The 20,454-nt window shown below is 57.5% G+C and overlaps 7 protein-coding genes and 1 non-coding gene across 8 annotated transcripts; 5 read left to right on the top strand and 3 right to left on the bottom strand.

The window, feature by feature from the left end:
* Positions 1 to 144: 144 nt before the first annotated feature.
* On the bottom strand, positions 145 to 3,291 carry COL26b_013663 (uncharacterized protein; the record flags this gene model as incomplete). Its single annotated transcript, XM_053186258.1, has 3 exons — positions 145 to 1,389; positions 2,212 to 2,302; positions 2,357 to 3,291. Coding segments are annotated over 3 exons (2,271 nt in total), but the record flags the coding sequence as incomplete, so codon positions are not given.
* Positions 3,292 to 4,445: 1,154 nt separating this feature from the next.
* On the top strand, positions 4,446 to 5,416 carry COL26b_013664 (uncharacterized protein; the record flags this gene model as incomplete). The annotated part of the gene is made up of 2 exons (XM_053186259.1): positions 4,446 to 4,825; positions 4,879 to 5,416. The coding sequence occupies 2 exons, from the start codon at positions 4,446 to 4,448 to the stop codon at positions 5,414 to 5,416; spliced, it is 918 nt and encodes a 305-aa protein (XP_053029786.1).
* Positions 5,417 to 6,225: 809 nt separating this feature from the next.
* Positions 6,226 to 7,563, top strand: COL26b_013665 (uncharacterized protein; the record flags this gene model as incomplete). The annotated part of the gene is made up of 3 exons (XM_053186260.1): positions 6,226 to 6,789; positions 6,841 to 7,241; positions 7,293 to 7,563. 3 exons carry the CDS (start codon positions 6,226 to 6,228, stop codon positions 7,561 to 7,563), a joined length of 1,236 nt encoding a protein of 411 aa, XP_053029787.1.
* Positions 7,564 to 8,634: 1,071 nt separating this feature from the next.
* COL26b_013666 (uncharacterized protein) lies at positions 8,635 to 10,477 on the bottom strand (the record flags this gene model as incomplete). The annotated part of the gene is made up of 3 exons (XM_053186261.1): positions 8,635 to 9,731; positions 9,815 to 10,237; positions 10,411 to 10,477. 3 exons carry the CDS (start codon positions 10,475 to 10,477, stop codon positions 8,635 to 8,637), a joined length of 1,587 nt encoding a protein of 528 aa, XP_053029788.1.
* A 2,268-nt stretch (positions 10,478 to 12,745) lies between these two features.
* On the top strand, positions 12,746 to 13,765 carry COL26b_013667 (uncharacterized protein; the record flags this gene model as incomplete). The annotated part of the gene is made up of 1 exon (XM_053186262.1): positions 12,746 to 13,765. The coding sequence occupies one exon, from the start codon at positions 12,746 to 12,748 to the stop codon at positions 13,763 to 13,765; it is 1,020 nt and encodes a 339-aa protein (XP_053029789.1).
* Positions 13,766 to 14,485: 720 nt separating this feature from the next.
* Positions 14,486 to 15,528, top strand: COL26b_013668 (uncharacterized protein; the record flags this gene model as incomplete). Its single annotated transcript, XM_053186263.1, has 2 exons — positions 14,486 to 15,087; positions 15,138 to 15,528. The coding sequence occupies 2 exons, from the start codon at positions 14,486 to 14,488 to the stop codon at positions 15,526 to 15,528; spliced, it is 993 nt and encodes a 330-aa protein (XP_053029790.1).
* An 828-nt stretch (positions 15,529 to 16,356) lies between these two features.
* Positions 16,357 to 17,190, top strand: COL26b_013669 (uncharacterized protein; the record flags this gene model as incomplete). Its single annotated transcript, XM_053186264.1, has 2 exons — positions 16,357 to 16,950; positions 17,011 to 17,190. The coding sequence occupies 2 exons, from the start codon at positions 16,357 to 16,359 to the stop codon at positions 17,188 to 17,190; spliced, it is 774 nt and encodes a 257-aa protein (XP_053029791.1).
* Positions 17,191 to 17,513: 323 nt separating this feature from the next.
* COL26b_013670 lies at positions 17,514 to 17,597 on the bottom strand. Its single transcript has one exon. It is a non-coding gene; the product is annotated as a tRNA-Thr (tRNA).
* Positions 17,598 to 20,454: the final 2,857 nt, after the last annotated feature.

A 20,454-nucleotide genomic window follows, 5' to 3' on the forward strand; every position in this document is an offset into this window, starting at 1 on the left:
TAGGAAGAGGCGTGTACTACAGAGTATATAGCTAGAGCCTGCGGCCCTCCACGCCACATACCCTTCGGGAGGTCTGCCGCAAGGGCGGCCGCGCCCTTGCCGCCATGGCGTTAAATATTAAACAAACAAAACAAACAAACAAACATTGACCGATGTCAGCATCTCGACTGGTCTGGGCCCCTCCTCTACCTTGAGTGGCCGCTCGAGGGTGAGATTCTTGATCTCAATCAGCGACATGTGCTTGTCGCCGCTGAGGAACTGCGCCACCTCGAGCATCATCGCGATGTATCCAGCCGAGGGGAATAGCACCTCTCCCTGGAACGAATGACCCCGCAGCCACGGGAGCTCCTTCAGACTCAGGAAGTTGCGCCAACGCGGTTCCCAATCCGAGTCATCGGGGCGCCGGTGGCCCAGCAAGATGCTCTCGTTTCCACTGGAGCGTAGTCGGTGATTGCGCGAGAGCCTTGACTCACGCCATATGGGTGCGCCATGGTCCCAAGAATAGGTGGGGAGATTGTCGACAACCTTGTGCGTTGGAACTTCGTCATGCCAGCAGCGTTGATATTGGTTCAAGTCAAGCACTTGCGCACCAAAGTGAGACCATAAGAAACCTTGCAGCTGCATCATGCTGACAACACAATCCTCACCTCGGTTAATGCTGCCGCAGTACGGGAGTTGCTTCCCCAGATGCGGTCGTACAGTCTGGTTCACCGGCCCTTTCAGCGCAGGGTGCGGTCCAACCTCGATCGCGACGTCGAACGGACCGCCGTTGGTCAGCGCTGTTGTGACTGCATCTGCAAATAGCACAGGCTTCACCATGTTTTCGATCCAGTAAGGCCCGCTCAGATCGTCAAAGTTCTGATCCCAGTATCGGCTCGCGGTTCCATCTACACTTGAGACCCAGACACATTTACTCTCCGTTTTCAGGGGCGAGATTCCACATTTTCGCATCGCTTTGAGGTAGGCCTCGGAACAAGGCTCCATGTGCGACGAGTGATACGCCCTGTCGGTCTTCAGCACGCGGGCAAAGATCTTCCTGTTGTCGAAAACTTCCTTGGCTTTCTGGATGGCGTCAACGTCGCCGGAGAGTGTGATGCTAGAAGGGGAGTTCTTCGCCGCAAGACAGATCCTGCCTTTGAATGGTGCCTCGCGGCAGAAGTCTTGCGCTGCTTCGCCGCTAATTCCTACCGCCATCATGGAGCCTTTGCCTGCCAACTTGGCGTAGACACCTCGGTAGAAGGCAACGCGGATGGCGTCGGACAAGGAGAGAATGCCGGCCGCGTACATTGCAGCTATTTCGCCCGACGAGTGACCGACCACAGCGCTGAACTTGATTCCGCTAGTTTGCAGCATCCGAGCCAGGCCGATTTCCACTGCTGTGGTTGCGGGCTGCGCGATCTCGGCTTCAGAGATTCGGCTTTCCGATGTGTCGGCGAGCAGCTCTTTTTTCAGCGACCATGATGGAGCATCTGGGAGTTTTGACAGAGATTCATCGCACTCCTCGATGGCTATTCTGAATACAGGACTGTGTGTCAGCAAATCCTTGCCCATCCCAGGCCATTGTGCACCTTGTCCAGTGAAAACCCCCAAGACTCCAAAACCCTCGGAAGGGGAGACTAGGGATGCGGCCGGTGTTCCCAAAGAAGGCTGCCCGCCGGCAGAGTCTGCGATGGCTTTTTCGAGACTTGCTAAAAGGTCCTTTCTTGATGTCGCATGGAATGCTTTCCGGAACCCGAGACCGCTTCTTCGTTGCCACAACGTCCATGCTATATCGTCGAGGCTTACGTTCGGGTTGTTGTGAATGTATGTGGTTAGTCGCCGGATGTTTTCGAGTAGAGAGGTTTGTGAGTGAGCGCTGACAACAATAGGCGTAGTGAAAGGGAGCGCTCCAGATGTGAAAGACCTGATTTCTGGCTTAGGCTCGTATGATTCCAGAATGACGTGTGCATTCGTCCCTCCAAATCCGAAGCTGTTTACACTTGCTCGCTTCGGCTGTCCATCGGCCCTCATGGGCCATGGAGTAGGCTCTGTGGGGACTTTGAGAACGCGCTGGTAGGGCTGAATCTTTGGGTTTAGGGACCTGAGATGTAGGTTGGGAGGGATCGTGTCATGCTTCATTGCGAGAAGAACTTTAATGACGCCGGCCAAACCGGCGCAGCCTTCCAGATGGCCAACTACTGTTTTGACCGACCCCACGTAAAGGGGACTCACTTCTGTGTCTGCAGCACCCTTGTCTGCGAAGAAGCTCTCAAGAATGCCTCTGGCTTCTGTAGGGTCACCAGCCTGTGTTCCGGTGCCGTGTCTACCAAACATGTTAGCGATATCAGACCGTCCCATGAAGCGAGTCAGCACATACGCCTCAAAGTATTGACACCTGTCTTCCTCCTTTGACGGATCCAGTCCCGCGGCTCGGTACGTCTCCGTCGTCAATCTCGCCTGCGCCATGGCGCTCGGCATCGTGATCCCCGGCGTTCGCCCATCAGAGTTGACACCCGAGTTGCGAATCACAGCTTGAATGGGATCGTTGTCCCGCAAAGCCTTGCTCAGCGGCTTCAGCAGCAGGGCCGCCACGCCCTCGCCCCTAGCATACCCGTCCGCCATGGCATCCCACATCTGACACTTCCCCGTCGGCGAGAGCATCCGCAGCTTCGACTCGCTGATGTACATGTCCGGCCCGAAGATGAGGTTAGTCCCGGCGACGACGGCCGTCTCCGCCGCGCCGCTGCGGAGGTCCTGGACGGCGAGGTGCATCGCGACAAGCGACGACGAACAGGCCGTGTCCAGGCAGATTGACGATCCGGAAAGGTCGAAAAAGTAGGAAATGCGGTTGGCTAGGATGGCGCGCGACGTGCCTGAGGCGGTGTAGTGCGACAGGTCTTCCGTGTCGCGGTACTGGATCGTCTCGTAGTCGCCCGTCATCACGCCCACGAACACGGAACACCGCGAGCCCTGGAACCTCTCAATGGGCGTGCCGGCCGATTCTGTGGCTTCGTAGACCGTTTCCAGGAGGAGCCTCTGCTGCGGGTCCATGGCTTCCGCTTCCAGAGGACTGACGTTGAAAAACGTCGTGTCGAAGAGACGCGGGTCCTCCTCGAGGAAGTAAGACTTGGTGACGTTCGAGCTGCCATGGTGCTCGCCGTTGGTGTTGTGGAACTTTTGGAGGTTCAGACGATCTGGGTCTGGCTCTCGAGATAGGTCTCGTCTGCTGTTGAGAACCTCCCAGAGCTTGGCGGGTGTGTTGGCGCCTCCTGGGAAGCGATGCGCCAGCCCAATGATTGCAATGGGCTCCATGGTTCTGCTAGATTTGTTAGGTTGTCTACAGAGAGTATGTTTGTCTATTGCACTCACATGTTTTGTCACAATATTCTATTTCGTGTAAACAAAGGCCGTGTGAAAGTCAGTAATAAACTTAGAAGCAGGTTCGCGAGTGATGCAAGGCCTTCGGATGGACATCAACTTGGGTGTATGGTGACTGACAGCTCTCTGGTAATCTTATCAAACGGGGTAATTAACCTCCCTCTTCATCGCCCGCTACCATGTATAGTGAGCTTCTACTGACTAGGGGTCCAGCCCAAACTCTCTTTTCCTGTACAATGCCACCTGGCCCCCAGAGAGGAAACAAATACGCGCAAGTCTAGAGCACGTTTTCTCCCTCTCGTTGCACACCTTACCCTGCCATCCGATATTATTCGTCCCAATAGTATGGGAAGGTTTCGCCTGAAAGTATCATTGACGATCGTTCTCGCGACTTAGTGTCCCATGTTGCAGCGTACGTGTCGTTACCCCCACAAGCGCATTGAGAAAGAAACCCGCCGGTACAACCGACTCTAACTCTAATTGCTAGTCTGTACAGCTGAGATGCAACTTTGAAGGTTTCCAGATCAATAGGGGGTGGGACAAACCTTAGAGAATGGGGACCTGGCCAGGTGCGTTCGTTGGCTACAGAGTGAAGCGCGGGTGGGGATGAATCCACGAGTCAGCGGGGGGCGGCTAGGCTCGTCTCATTATGCGAGGGGGTCTCTTGTAAACTCGCCGTCGGAGCTGTTATTTCGTCGTGTTCAGATGGCGACTTCATGTCAGTCTTTAGGGAGGATTGCTGACTCGTAGTGTTGTTCTGGAGGGACTGTGGAGCACGACGGCGATTCGGCTCAGACAGGCCTCCCGACGGAATTCTTATCCGTGATGAGGGAAGAACGGACGAGTAGTTCGTGTAAGTCTGTCCTTACCTGCATCACTATTGGAATTCGATTGGCACTTGAGCAGTTGCAACGAGTTGTGATAAGTCATCGTCACAAACCATGACACAACCGTCGAAACTGAGGAGGGCAATAGTCGTCCAAGGGCCAGGAACAGCAAATGTAGTCACGGTCACAACGCCAAACCTATCACCAACAAATTTCCTCGTCAAAACAGCATGCGTCGGCCTGAACCCGTCAGATGCGAAGATGGTGCAGGCCGGCATGCCTCAAGGCTCAATGGCCGGCCTCGACTTCGCCGGCATCGTCATCTCAAAAGGCGCGAATGTGTCTTCAGACATACACCCAGGAGACCGAGTATGCGGCGTGGCCTTTGGATATAACAACAACAACGAAGCCACAGGCGCGTTCGCGGAGTACGTCGTCGCCGAGGAGCATCTGCTCTTCCGCATACCAGACAGCATCTCCTTCCAAGAGGCCGCAACATTCCCCTGCGGTCTCCTCACAGGCGGCATGGTCCTTCACAACACCATGAAGCTCAAGACCGCGCCCGCAGATGGCGATCGCCATGTCTTGGTATACGGCGGCAGCACCGCGTCCGGCCTCTTCATGATCCAACTACTAAGACAGTAAGCCATCCTCTCCAACTCCTCCCACAACCAAACAAGCTAATCCTCCCCAGGTGCGGCTTCATCCCCATCGTCACCTGCTCCCCGCACAACTTCCCCCTCGTCAAATCCACCGGCGCCGCCGCCGCCTTCGACTACACCTCCCCGACCTGCGCCGCCGACATCCGCGCCCTCACCGCCGACCGCCTCGCCCACGCCGCCGACTGCATCACCACCCCAGACTCCATGCGCATCTGCTACGAGGCCCTCGGCGCCGCGGGCGGCCGCTACGTCGCGCTCGACAGCTTCCCTATCGCAAGCCACTCGCGCCGCGCGGTCCGGCCGTCCTGGGTCTTCGCGATGAGCGCCTTCGGATCCACCGTTGATTGGGTCGCGCCGTACAAGTGCGGGGCGTCCCCGGCGGACCGGGAGTTCGCGGCCGCGTGGACCAGGGAGGTGGCCGCGCTCGTGGGGGCGGGGGAGGTGAGGCCGCTGCGGTACCGTGTCGTGGGGGAGACGCTCGACGATGTTGGGCAAGGGCTGGAGGAGCTGCGGAGCGGGCGGGTTTCAGGCACGAAGCTTGTGTGTGTTGTGGACAAGTCCATGGTATGAACGACGAGATGCGTTGCGGTGGGAACCTGTCCGCAGGAGTTGTGTGTTCGTCGGAGTTGTCCAAGTTGCCGGCCGCCCACTTGTACGATATGCAGAGCCAGAAAGTTTAAACCGCAGCATGGGGGAAGCGTAGCAATCTCGCATCCAATCTCCGATTCACACGTGCGTTAGCTCGGGTACAAGCCTTTTTTTCGTATTAGAAACTAACAGTTTGTGTGCCCGGATGTCGGGACAAGCCCCGATGTCAGAAGTCCTAGCGCTTCGACTAGAAGCCGCGCACTCGGATCAGTAATCTACGCAGTCGGATTAGACGTTGGTCTAGCCTCGCAAGCGCATGCAGGCTACAGCCCAGGCGCACGACGGGCAGAGCACTGTCTCGACTAGTATAGGGCGATACAGAACGTCTGACCCGCCGGTTCGGATTGATGCAGCGAAGAACTTTCCCGCCGCCACGTCTCTGACAACCTAAGCGGGGACCCTGAAAACTTTGTACTTATACCCGGCCGCCTGTAGTGCTGCTATCTGAGTAGGTTTCCGCGGGTTTCACGGGCGTTGGGGAGTCGCCGTGTTCGCGAGTCAGGTGACGTAGACATAGCCTTAGACGTAGACGTAGTCTCCTCTTCCGATTCCGAGAAACCGCGGGAGCGAGCGTCTGGGCGGGAGGAGAACAGACCACAACCTTGTCTGACGTAGTCTGTCCGACCGGGCAGCTTCTGTCTCAACAACGGAGGTGTATCACGAGGAGACCTTGTCCAAAAGTCCACATCCAGGCCCCAACATCGCGTACTTACTCAGTGACACGATTCATCATGTCTTCGCCCAAGGTCCTCATCATAGGCTGTGGCATGGCCGGGCCCGTAGTCGCCTGCCTCCTCAAGCAAAAAGGCTACGCCCCCATCATCTTCGAGCGCTCCCCGGCGCCGGCGGACGTCGGCGCGTCCCTGATGATCTGCCCCAACGGGCTCAAGGTGCTCAACCTGATCGGGCCCGTACCCGATCGGTTGCTCCAGAACGGCCCGCCCGTGCTCGAACTGTGCGACTACAAGGCGTCCGGGGAGGTCCTCGGCCGCTCCGACGTACCGACGGAGTTTGCGAAGCGGTACGAGCAGCCGGCGGTGGGCGTCAAGCGGACACTGGTCACGGAGTGGTTGCGGGAGTTGGCGGTGGAGAGCGGGGTGGAGGTGCGGGAGGGCTGGAAGCTGGAGCAGATCCAAGAGGGGGAGGATAGTGTGACTGCGTTCTTTGATGGGGGAAGACAGGAGACGGGGTGTTTCCTGGTGGGGTGTGATGGGTTGAAGGCTGCGACGAGGAGGTTATTGCTAGCGCGTGGGGGGATCGAAGAGGGGACGCCATCATTCACGGGACTGACGCAGGTGAGCTGACTCTCCTATCTCCTCATATCATGAACACTAACCACAAGACAGACCGCCGGCATCTCCCCCACGCCCGAAGCATTCCGCAACACCCCCGGCGCGCGGAACTGGTACGGCGAGCTCAGCCACATCATCAGCTATCCCATCACCCACGACAAGACGTCCTGGGGGCTGACGCTCCCGGGCAACACCGAGGAGGAAGCCGCCTGGGGCCTCTTCAGCGACGAGAAGCGCGCCGCCGAGAAGGAGAAGATGGCCGAGATGCTGCAGGCCAAGAACTGGGACCCCGTCGTGCTGGGAATGGTCGCCTCGGCGGAGCGGCTCATCAAGTACGGCATCTACGACCGCCCCGAGCTCGAGCCGGAGCAGTGGTACTCGGGCCGGTGCGTCATGGTCGGGGACGCGGTGCATCCGACGAGTGTGCACCTCGGGCAGGGGGCGAACCAGGCCTGGTGAGTTGAATCGAACAGGCGTTGTGTTGGTCTGGGGCTGACAGGAGATAGCGAGGACTGTTACTACCTCACGAAGGAGATTCCGGATTTCGATGCGGCGAGAGAGCTGCGCACGGCTGTGCTTACGCAGGCTTTCAGGGCGTACGCGACGAGGCAGCAGCCGCATACGTCGCTGCTGGTCAAGGGCGCGCGGGCGGTTGGGCTGGCGCGGGTGGCTGCGCCTGAGTTCTGCGCGCAGCGTGACGAGGCTGTGACGAAGAGCATGGCGGACCGGGCTGGGTTGCAGAAGAAGTTTGATTTTACGTACTCCAGGCCGTTTTGAGATGGTTCCGGTAGTTTAGGAGTTAGGGTGTGTCGTTTTGCAAGCATGGAAAGATGCAGGTGTGGGGATAAAAGCAGACTGCTCCAAACTAGACTTGTATTCAATCGGCGGTCGCGTCGATGATTAGAGGCTACTCACGTCGTTCTCTAAGCTGTTTTTATGTGGAGCACCTTCCATGCGTTGAAGCGGTGTCCATGAGCGGCACCCAATATGCTCCTCAAGTATACGCGCAGGTTATTATTGAAACTTCCGCTCAGTCCAGCATTATAGTCAGAGACTAGCGATGATACACAGAAAAAAAAAAAAACCGTTCAAGAAATGAGATGCGAGCGACTATGAGCGTGCCCAATCATTTATTGCTGGCAGTTATATGCGCTTCTCAAAGCAAGAAAATGTGGGCGCAAAGAAAACTGACCAGAATTGAACAACCCTGACACCGGATAAAGACTGTAAGCTACATAAGCACCAACGCGCCCAAAATAACGTCAGTTAAAACGCAGAATGTAACAAGACGTTGAAATAAGAGTGCGTCACACCCTGGCTCATATGAACCAACACGTTTCTATGGGCAGTAATTCTCTTGTATCCTTGACATGGGCGAGAAACGCCAAGAGACACGAATTATGCGTCAACCTCGTGTCTGCAGCCGGGCTGAAATACGTACGTTCAATTCGTGCAAAGTGGAATAATGTCAGGTTTGGTGTCCTCGGCCAATTTGGAGACGGCCTTGCGATCACGCTGCTATGCATGTTTTTTTCGAGGTGTCTAGATGAGCTGGCCAAACCGAAAACCCAAGCACAGTTACGATCTGTTCAGCTTAGATGGAGACAAAGATGGATGCAATCTGCTGTGTGCCAAGTGGTTTCAATCACACCTTGAGCGCTTGTCTGGGAGACGCGGACGTTGAGCGACCGCAGGGACCCACTTTCACACCGTCCGGCTCCGACTGAACGGGTTGAGCACCGGAGATGAGACAAGTACCAAAAATGTGGTGAAGTCATAAAAGGGATATCAATTAGAAATGGTATAAACGTTTCTACAAGGAAAAAAATACTCAAAACACCGAGGTAATCAGACATCCGTCTTCCGCTCATGCGCAAACGGCCCCTTTTCCGATTCCCTCCCAGACGAGTCCTTCCCGGACGAACTGCCCCTCCCAAACGGCTTCATCTCGCTCCCCTCCAGGTCGATGCTCGCCCGCCAGCCCATCCACCACGGCCCGCTGAACAGCTCCTCCATGCGCTCCATCGGGATGCCCTTCGTCTCGGGCGCCCACAGCCCCAGCACGACCAGCCCGACGGCGCACACGCACGCCCAGAAGACGTAGGCGCCCCACACGTCGAGACTGACGAACATGTTGGGCGTGGTCCGCACGACGGCGAACTGGAAGAACCAGTGCAGCGACATGTTGGTCGCGTAGCACACGCTGCGGATGCGGGTGGGGTAGATCTCGGTGCCGTAGAGGTACTGCACGGTGCACAGGCCGATGGACCAGCCGACGGCGTACACGAACACGGAGGCGATGGCGGCGTCGGAGGCGGGCTTGTTGGTGCCGTCGATCCAGATGCCCATGTAGACGGCCATGTAGACGTGGGTGACGCACTGCAGGGCGAGGCCGGTGATGAAGCAGCGGCGGCGGCCGAAGACGTCGACGAGGCCCCAGGTGAAGACCATGGTGAAGACGAGCTTGACGGCGCCGTAGGCGCCACTGGTGATGAGGGAGGTGTTGTCGCCGACGACGCCGGCGTAGCGGAAGATCTCGGGGATGTAGTAGGTGATGCCGTTGCCGCCGGACCACTGGGCGACGGTCTGCATGACGGCGCCGAGGAGGAAGCGGGTGCGGTAGGTGGGTACGGTGGCGATCTCCTTGACGAGGGCGAGGGTGGAGGTGTCGGCGAGGATCTGCTGGCGGGAGCGGAGCTGCTCGTGGATCTCGTCGAACTCGAGGGACAGGGCCGGGTCGGAGCGGTCCGAGTGGCGGAGCTTGGCGAGCACGGCGAGGGCCTCTTCGCCGCGGTCCCGGGAGGCGAGCCAGCGCGGGGTGTCGGCGAGGAAGAAGGAGGCGGCGAAGGCCAGGCCGACGGGGATGAGGGGGATCGCGATGACGAGGCGGTACTGCATCCTAGTGGCCGCTAGCGTCGCGTTGGCGGCGTAGTTGATGAAGAAACCTGGCGCGGGAGCCGGTCAGTCGGATGTTCGCCGAGGGCCCGGGCAAGTCCCGAGCGTTGATGGATGGGGGATTTAGGCTCACCAATAGTCAGGAACGATAGCAGAACGACCATGTAGATGCTAACGACCATGCCGCGCGACTTGGCCGGCGCGATCTCTGACAGGTAGAGCGGCGCGACGACGGTGAGACCGCCGGCGCCGAGGCCGCCCCAGATACGGGCGAAGAGCATGAGGCCGAGGATGCCGGAGGAGAAGACCTGCATCAGGACGCCCGTCATCCACACGGCGATGAAGACCTGCCATGAGCGCAGGCGGCCGAGCCTGTCGTTGAGGGCGAGGGCGATGATGGAGCCAAAGGCAGCGCCGAGGACGCCAAACGACGAGATGTTGGCCTTGCGGTCGGCGAGGCCAGACTCGTTACCCTTCCACAGACTCGACACGAGGCCGAAGTCCTCCTTGAAGGAGGTCAGGCCTGTGGACGCACTGAAGCCACCCTCATCGTAGCCTGTGTTGTTGGACCCATCAGCACACTCACTCACACATGGACATGCACACCGCGAACGGAGGAGGAGAAGGGTTTGCGGTGGAGAAGGTGACAGATCACGGTCGCGTATGCGGTGACCCGACCTGACCGCACAATGGGCTGGGGGGCAGAGGGGACGGAGGGGGCAGACTCACCCTTGGGGATAGACCCGCACGCGATAACAACAATAGTCAGCAGATAGTAGGCGTTGAATTCGACCATTTTCCCGGGGTAAGACTTCTCAGAGACAGAAGATCTGGGCCGGGGGAGACGGCTCTCGTTCGAACGCGGTTGCGGGCGCCAGAAAAGGGGAGCGCGGCGTGGGTTTGCAGCAATTGAGTTGTTCAAATGCTGGATTGAGATGAAATGAAGAGAGAAGAAAAAAAGTTTTTTTTGTCCAAGTGTCTGTGTTCGCCCCCTATTTCCGACACGCAATCACACCACGTCGCCTCCCCCGTCGCCTCACTCTTTTCCTGCCGTCGTCGTCTTCTCTCTGCTTCTCAACCGCAGCGGCAACAGCAGCAGCAGCAATCGCGGGGTTGCACAAATCCTCCACGGGGTAGGTTGATGGATGGATGCAGGCCGCCGCAGCAGCGCCTCTCGCTTGCCTCTTCTCCGGATTTTGGGCCCTGGTGGTTCCAGAGGAGGAGGCCCAACCCCACGATTTCGTTCAGTGGACGATCGCGCGCGGAGGAGGATCTCGTGCAGGGCGGGGTGGGGGATGAAGGGGGGTGCAAAACATCGGACGTTGACCGAACGAACTGTGAAGGGGGGAAAAGATACCGGCAGGCTGGAGGCAGAGAGGCTGCACCTCAACAGTGTGAGGAGAGAATGTAAACCTTAGTAATGATGCTGAGGTGAGGTGCTGCCCCCCACTCGGGAGTTGCGTTCATCCAGTGCCATTGCCGTCACATCACCGATCCAATGATCCAATGGAAGTGCCGCGGCGGGGGGGGGGGGTGACTAACGCAAGGGACGAGAAGTAGCTTCCACGCTAAACACAGTGGGGGATACTTTAGCATCCCGCAGTATTCCCGGCCGGCTTCCGGAAGACAGAGGTGGTCTGGGCTTTTCTGTTCCCTCAAGGTTCTCTCTCTGCTTATCTAAGGCACTTGCCTAAGGCACGTGGTCAGTACGTACATGTGCATCTTACATAATGCAGCCTGAAGTCACTTGTATCTGCAGCAAGTACTGTGTTCACTCACTCTCTCTTTCACTCGCTCAATCTCATCTCACAGCTCACCCAGCTCGGTCAACTTCCGGCAGGACGGCCGCCCACAGCATGCGGCCCGCAATGACTCGTGGCGACGTCAGGAAAGGGAAAAAAAAGCAGAGAGAGAGAATTTCTGCCCTGTTTGTCTCTGCTCAGCGGTGCTGCCCTCACAAACGCGCCTGTAGAGACGCCTGGAACCGCTGCCGCCCGCCCGCTGTTGCAATGCCCCGACCCCGTCAATCCATGCAATGGACAATGGACCTCGCACTGGCCGATGCAGATGCACGCCCGTCGGCCATGTTCCTGGAGGACGGAACCACTTCTCAAAATAGTTGAAGCCCATGTTCGGATGGATATGCGTGTAATGTGTGTATCCGTAGTTTCTACACACAGCAATTGCGCGCAAAACCCAATACACACCCAAACCAATGGGCATTGACACTCAACACCACTCGCACTCTTTTCACTAGGCTCTGGACTCTGGTCGAGAAACACGTCGGTCATCCTCCGAGGCGACACCGCCCACCGAGGATCAGATCTCCTCCAAAACCAGAAACCTGCACCTCACCTCTCCCGTCTGGTGGCTTGTCGACGACACCTCAAGGTTTTAGTTTTGCAGTTTGGCCCTCAACCACCTCCACTATCGCTCCCACTGGCGTGTCTGGCCTTGCCTCGCCTGCCTTGCTCCTCGCATCGTCCTGCTGGAGACTGTCCGAGAAACTGCGGGCTCGCCCCTACATGATCAGGAAAACCTTCTTACGGATACGCCTGCCCTCGTCGAGTGATATGCGGCTGCAACTCAGATGATCCACTCAACAACCCGGACAGTCGGCGGATTCTCAGCAACCGCAATGGGCCGACGTCCATATGTGCAGGCGCACCGCCGCCGTCATCGCCATCGTCCGCAGTCGTTGCAGCAGTACGGATACCACCAGCAGACGCAGACGCAGCAGCCAGTGCCTGCGGATCACCGAAACCCCGGGCTTCTCCTCCTGTCGTCGTCGTCGTTCTCCTCGTCTTCGGTCCAGTCGCCAGTTTGTTCTCGCGAGGAGAAGGATTCATCCCTTCCATGCCTTTCCAGCAAGCGCCCTTATTCCACCACCACCACCACCAATACCACCACCGCTGCTTCCCTAGACACTCCTCACCATCAAATCGGCTTCAAGCCCGAGCCTCGACTCTATCACTCTCCCCCCGCCCTTCCCTTCTCCTCCTCCTCATCTCCCACTGATAGGACCCTCCCCTCCGCTCTTACACAAAGAGCAGCCGCCCTCACCATGATCCAGAGGCGCATCCTCAACGCACACTCTCACCTCTACCACCACCTACGAACCATCATGGCCCTCCTCCAACCCCTAATCAACCCTTCCTCCTCCTCGTCGAGGAACGACAAAGTGATACCAACACTCCTCACACCCGCCCGCCGCCGCCTGACCCTCCCGGAGCGGATCCCCCGCGGCGCGTGGGACTCCCACATGCACGTCGTCGACCCGGCCGCATATCCCTTGGCACAGGACGCCGTCTACTGCCCCGCGACGCACCGCCTCGACCACGCCCTCGCCTTCGAGTCCTCCGTCGGCATCGACAACATCGTCCTCGTCCAGCCCTCCATCTACAGCACAGACAACACCTGCCTCCTCGACGCCCTGCGCGCCCTTGGCCCCCGCCGCGGCCGCGCCGTCGTCGCCTTCGAGCCCGGATCCGTCCCGCAGAGCACACTCAAAGAGTGGCACCGCCTCGGCGTGCGCGGCGTCCGCATCAACTTGTCATCCGTCGGCAAATCCCTCACCGCCGCCCAGCTCGAGGAGTTGCTACTCAGCTACGCGGACGACTGCCGCCCGCTCGACTGGGTGATCCAGGTGTACATGCCCATGTCGATGATCCCGCTCCTCGAGCCGGTGGTGCCGCGCCTCGGCGTGCGCGTGTGCATCGACCACCTCGGCCACCCCAGCGTCCAGGACATGCCTGCGCGCGACCCGTACTCGATGCGAGGGTTCCGGGCGCTGGCGAGGCTGCTCAAGGCGGGGAGCACGTACGTCAAGCTCTCGGCGCCGTACCGGCTGAGCAGCATGGCGGACCACAGCGACCTCGAGCCGATTGCGCGCGAGGTGCTGCGGCTGCGGGGGAGGGACAGGGTGATTTTTGCGACGGACTGGCCGCATACGCGGTTTGAGGGGCTGGATATCAGGCCGTGGATGGAGACGGTGCTGGACTGGTGTGATAAGGATGATGTGCTGGTGGACAGGCTGTTTAGGGGCAACGCGGAGGAGTTGTGGAATACCCGGCATGCGAGGTGATGAACTTCAACGATGGCACTGGTGTTTGATTTGGAGCGGTTCCTTTCTAGCATAGCGCTGCGGATGCATTCGTGCATCTTGGATGACTTTCTTTCCAAGACCAAAGCAACAATTGCGTCGAGGACGACGAATGACTCATGACCTAAAGAATAGAATATTCTAATACGATTACGACTTGCACACCTACATTGCCTGATGATGTTACTTTGAGCTTATGGTATTTGTGTGTTATTGGAACTTTGGTGTTGTAAAAAGCCGGCCATTGCGGAGTTTAGTTGCGCGGGATTCCGGAGCACCAAAACCCGGTCAAGAAAAGACGGGAAACGACAACAAACCATTGGCCCAAGCACTCTTCCTGCTAAGCCCTATGTAAAGTGACCAACCACTGCAACAAGTGAAATCCGCGTTGTGTGGCCGGGTTTCAGCAACGACGTTTGGCCGGGGAATGGAAATGATAGAAATACCGTTGATGGTCCGCCTCCGTAAACTCCATGAACTTCGCCAAGATAGGGACGCAGCTGGCATGTATTGGCATCACTGCGAGCGAAGGAGAAATTGTATAAATAGAGATAGTGTTGATGCAATGTAATAGAGCATCAAAAAGCCAGCACCAAACGTCGCAATAAACTTTACACTACCAACTCCCCGCCAAGACCTATCATCTCATTTCCCAAAACTCTACTGATATCTAATTGAACCTCCAAAAGAAATAGCACAAAAATGACACTCCCATCCTTCTTCCGCAGCTGCGCCGAGCTCCCCCTGCCCCCCGCCTCCTCCATCGCCGGGGGCACTTACATCGTCACCGGAAGCAACACCGGCCTCGGCTACCACTGCGCGCAGCACCTCATCCTCCTCCACGCCGCGCGCGTCATCCTCGCAGTCCGCTCGCCCTCCAAAGGCGCAGCCGCGCTCGCCGCCATCCGCGCGCACACTAACCAGCCTGACGCCGGCGAGGTGTGGGAACTCGATCTCGCGTCTCTAGCCTCCGTCGAAGCCTTTTGCACACGTTTGGGCGAGCTGGACCGGCTTGATGGGCTGGTTGCGAATGCTAGTGTGGCGCTGGACGAGTTTGCGAAGACGGGTGACGGGTTGGAGACGATGGTGGGCGTGAATGTGGTTGGCAACGGGCTGCTTGCGGTGCGGGCGCTGCCGAAGCTGCGGGAGACGGCGGGGAGGTTTGGGGTGAGGACGTGTTTGAGCGTTGTCTCGAGCGGGACTGCGTTTTTCACCAAGGGCGGCGGGTTGGATGCCGTGGAGGGGAATTTGTTTGAGAGTCTGAGTCGGGAGGAGCAGCGGAAGACGGGCCTGGGGGCGCATCGGTACGTGGTGTTTGCATTATTTGATCAACCTCAAAATTAACACGCTTTAGATACCCCCTCTCGAAGCTGATGCAGGTCTACATGGTCCGCCACCTCGCCGCCCTCCTCCCCGTGTCCGAGACGGGCGTGGTGATCAACGTGCTCGACCCGGGCATCTGCGCGACGGACCTCGCGCGCAACATGCCGTGGTTCTTCCGGGCGTACATTGGCGTGATGCGCGTCGGGTACGGGATCAGCGCGGAGCAGGGGAGCCGGAAGCTGCTGCACGGCGTGACGGCCGGGGAGGCCAGCCACGGGGCGTTTCTGGCGGAGATGGAGGTGATGGAGGTGCCCGCGTGGGCTAAGGATGAGGCCGGGCGCCGGGTGCAGGCGCGGGTTTGGGACGGGTTGGTGGAGGTGCTGGGGAAGAGGGGGTATGTGGTTAATGTTGGGGGGATGTAGCGGGGGATAAGGCGGGTTTTGCGGTGTTTGGAGGGTTGAGGGGTTCGATAGAGCAGTCTGTCTTTTGGGGAATATTCGCCTCGTTTGATTTAATGTAGCTCATCAGTTGACATGCCTATTATGTTCAAAGGGTGGTTTTGGTGTGTCCAGTCCGTCCATGTTGGGAAATCCCAGGCGCAGTCGACACCGACTCTGCGGTCTTGGGACGTTGCCCTCACCAAGAAAAAACTCCACGGACAAATTCCCCATTTTGCAACAAAAACGCCGGTTACCCCACACTGAGAGTCCCACGGGGGGGAACGGTGACTGACAGCCCGGACGGTCAGAAATCCCCAGGTCCCAACTGGCTGGCGCCCATCTGCCGAGACAAGACGCCGGTGCGCGTGCGGTGTGGCTGCAACCTCCCCCAGCTTTTTCTGACAGAGCACCTGTCCGAGTTCCGCGAGGTGTTGCCCTCCGAGTTCCGAGGCCTGGACGAATCAGGAAAGAATAGCCTCTGGATGACAACTCCAGCGACTTCACGGCGGGAAACAAGCTTGTTTTGGGCGTTTCTTTTTGGTTTTGACGACGGGATGGGATTCACTCCACGTGAAGACCGGGATGGAAAACCTGGGGTTTGCGGAGAAAGATTGCTGCTTCTGACGTCGAATCTGGGGATATTCGGCTGCCAAACAGAGAGAATAGCAGTAATGCCGATTCCCATAAGAACACAACTCCAAGTCTTGTTTCAACGAAGAAATCGAGAAACGACTCGCAGCACATCTCATCCCCTCCGTCTCACCCTAATCTCGGCATCCCTCCCCCTCCCGCCAAAACACCGCTCCAAACATGCGTCCCACAACCCTCCTCCCCCTCGCCCTCCTCCCCGCCTCCGTCGCCCCCCAGTCCCCCCTCTGCCCCCTCACCCCCTGCGCCGCCGTCCACGTCCTCCTCCTCCGCGGCACCAACGAGCCGTACCCAGGCCTGCAGCAGCCCATCGCCGAGGCCATCTGCGCCGGCTGGGACTGCACGTGGGCCAGCGTCGAGTACCAGGCCGTTTTCCACGACTACTGCGACTCCGTCGAGGGCGGGATCGCCAACACGCGCAGCGCGGTCACCGAGTACGCCACGCGCTGCCCGGGCTCGAAGATCGTGCTGTCCGGCTTCTCGCAGGGCGGGCAGGTCGTCGGGGACGTGCTCGGCGGCGGGGGCGGGACGTTCAGGAGCCAGAACTGCACGCAGGAGGGCAGCGAGGGGATGGCGCCGGACGCGTTTCCTGGGGATCACGGTGAGTGCGAAGCGAAGTGGCAGTGCCTGCCGGATGAATGTATATGCTGGTGGAGACTGATCTGCGGAATAGTTGCTGCTGCTCTTATCTGGGGCTCGCCGCGGCACGTTGCGAACCAGACGTACAACTTGCTGGTCGGGGCGCGGATGCAATCGGTGAGTTTTGGATTCAAACCCGGGAATGGAGGGATAAAGACTGACACGACGGCGATGCAGGGCTTCCCCAGGGAGGGCGCGCAGCTGGAGTCGCTTGATCGGTGGTCTGCGCGGCTGAGGGACTATTGTAACGATAATGATCCTGCATGCGCGCAAGGGACCAGCTGGGAGGCGCATGAGAATTATGGGTTGAAGTATGCCGAGGACGCTGCTCAGTTTGTGAGATTCAAGGTGTGTTGAGTTTGAACATGGTTGTAGGGTTTAATGAGATGTAATTAGCAAATGCACACAAGTCGGAGCCGAGTCAAAGACATTTTCCATAGTTCATTAATCCTATATGCGCCGAGTTGCTCTTATAAGTGAACACTAAGTCTAATGTTAGTTAATTACTTAGGGCCAGCCTATCACTAATGTTATTTAGGTTGTTGCAGATAGGCAGGCACCTAGACAAACTTAACAGGAGCATATTCAAACCTAATAAGAAAGTTGTCTAAGTGGAACGAGCGTAAGACGAAAAAAAACATACTACAACGGCAAAAGTTTACTCAATTTAGCAAAATAGTTGCCCCCTCACGGGATTGAACCGTGGACCTTCTCATGATTCGCAGACGTACGAGTGAGACGCTCTACCACTGAGCCAAAGGGGCAAGCTTGGGATTACATAAGAACTTGTTCAGCACAATTATACAGGAAGAGCAGGCATCCAGCCCCGTGCCTGCCAAAGTCTGGCAAGCCATTCCGCGTCTCCTTCCGTTCATCCATCAACGACACCTCCGAACTACACCCGCAACCACAATCTCCCATCTCCCACTCCCATCCGCATCTCCATCCTCAACAAGCTCGGCCATCGTCCATATCTCACCCTGCAACACATTAAAGTTTACACCCAAGTTGGACCACCATCTCGCCATGCTCGCCGCCTCGGTCCAAGTCCGCATCAGATCAACAACCTCGGCCATCCACCGTGAGGATGCCGGTGACCCGGAGCCACATTCAACCTACCCCCAGCCCGGAAACGAGTATCCGCCAACGGGCGTCGGCGCAGAACCATGTCCCCACTTCACGATCCTCGCGAACGGTTTTCTTCCCTGCGCTTTTTGCATGTGTAAACCCAGCGAAACTTACAGCGAGACGCGCAGAATAGACGAAGGGAAAAAATTGAACGCGGGGACGCCAAAAGTCTCCGGACAACTTCCCGCGAAAATCATTCCATATTCGTCCTGCCATCGCATCTCCAGTCTTGGCAGAAACCACTCAAAATTACTCAAAAATCTGCAACATCCAAGGCCCTCCCCCATCGTGGGCATGGATTCACCTCCCCCAGGTCCATCGGGATCGGATCCCCCTCCCGAACCTCGTCAACCACCCTTCCTCGGACCCTGGCCGTGACATCTGCAATGGATCCCACGCCAGCTCATCGCACGTAATCATCCACGCTCGCGCCGTCACAAGCCAGACGAACGCAGAACGCAACCCGCTCACCACCACCGCCGAGCCAGTCACCATTCTGCCAATATCAACATGGACCAAACACCACCCCGGCCTACGCTTGCGGAACTTCGGTCCTCCGCCGCCAAAGATACCCCGAGACTGGCCCCAAACAGGCGCCCCATATCGGCACGTGTCCCGTTCGCTGCGAGACTGGGAAGAAATGGCAATCAGGAAGGGGGTGGCGTGTAACCTCCGGACGCCCATCTCGCATATACGCGCTAGTGCCCCCAGATTTCCCAAGAAATCCAGACTTTCCCTCCGTTTTCCCCTCAACCTCGCGCCTCGCGGCATCTTCATCATCGACGGTTGAGCCTCGGTCAACTTCCGACGGGCGGGTGCGCAGAAAAACCTGGAGAGGGAAAAACGCTTGCGACGCGCGCCGTTGATCTGATCACCGAAGAAGCGAGGAGGCGAGACCGCCGCTAAAATAAACGGTCATTACAGTGGAGGATCCAAGAAATATCCCAGACCACAGCGCCGCCACGCACGTCCGCCGAGCGGCCCAGCCCGCTCATCAGTCCCAAGTCAAACACCGCCTGAAAAAAACCCACGGATGCCAGCAAGAAAAAAAAGCTTATCCAGACATTTGCATGCGCGGAAGATGGCCGAATAAGCTCATCATAACCATGGTTTTCGCGAGAGGAAAAACGAAAAGAACCAAGTCCTCAGACCCCCCACGCAGCATGCGAGAGCCAGACACCGAAGCCCCAAGATTTCTCGGAACATGGCCGAGTGGATCAGCCACCGTCGCCTAAACGGCCCAGACGGCCATACTCCGGTGCTTGCGGCCCTCTTGACCTCCGCGGTGGTGGAGGAAAGTCATCACGAGAACCTCCGGCCCCAATTGTGTTCCCTCTTCGCAGGTAGCACGTACATGATAACCCCGCGGCAGAAACGTCAGCTGGTTTCTCACAAGCTGATGACGCGCCTCATTTCGAAGAAATCGGGTCCCTGAACTCCACGGCTATCTTAACCGACAAACACCGAGGTTGAGAATTCCCAGGTGTCAGATCAGCCCATCATCTGCGTCCAAAAAGAGGTTCGGATCAGCCGGGCCGAATCATTCACAAGCCTGGGTTCCGGTGTCTTGAGTAAGAACCCGGCGGGCTGGTGTTGCGGGGGTTTCAGAAACGCCGGTCAGTGTAAGTAATTTTGCAAAGTCTCAGGATCCATGTCTCTTTTTCTTGCTGAAAATAGCAACGTACGACAACGCATCACACGTGCTGCTTGGTGCCTTATTTTTCTTTTCTTTCTTTGATACAAGCCTGATTCGTTTTTTGGCAATGCTATTGATACTTTTCTAACGGATGCTCGCAGAAACTCGACGGAAATCCAAGTTCGAAGAACAGCAATCCTGACACCCATCGTCTCTCTGGCAAAATATCCCATTGTTTGCGAAGCCGACACTCTGTCTCTGAATTGCGGTAGAGTCGGCATGTGCAGGCATCCAGACCTACCTCCGATGCAGCCAAAACAATTATTTGCTTCTTCGTCTTTCATACACGATAATAGATAACCCCGGCCAGTACGAGACTCGATCAGACTGCTGGGAACGCATCCACGAGGAAATTTATCAGTTGCCGGCTTTGTCCTTGATTCCGGAACTCACACGGCACCAGCGATTCAATTCTCGATGTTCGACACGTTGGGGTGGCGGGATGTTAATCGGGAGCAGAATGTGCCTTTCCCGGTGAAGCCTGCGGTATTTGTTTCTTGATAATTGTTTGGTCTATAATTTTGAACGTATGTGCTGACACTGTTTACAGGTATGCCTCGACGAAGATTCTTAACATCAAAATGAGGATGCAAGCTGTCGCAACTAGATGCTGCTCTCTGTCTGGCGGCGTCTCCAGCACTACAAGATAAATTGTCCCAGAAAGTCTTGTCACCATATTGACTTCCTTGGTCGTGGTCTGGTGACTGTTGGAACAGTACCCTCAAAAGTCATGGTCAAGGAACTAGCCCATTCGAACAATGCAAACGGGCCGTTTCAGATTGGCGATACGGCGGGCG

The sequence above is a fragment of the Colletotrichum chrysophilum genome (genome assembly GCF_026319265.1).
Source record: "Colletotrichum chrysophilum strain AFK26 chromosome Unknown scaffold_246, whole genome shotgun sequence".
Taxonomy (NCBI): domain Eukaryota; kingdom Fungi; phylum Ascomycota; class Sordariomycetes; order Glomerellales; family Glomerellaceae; genus Colletotrichum; species Colletotrichum chrysophilum.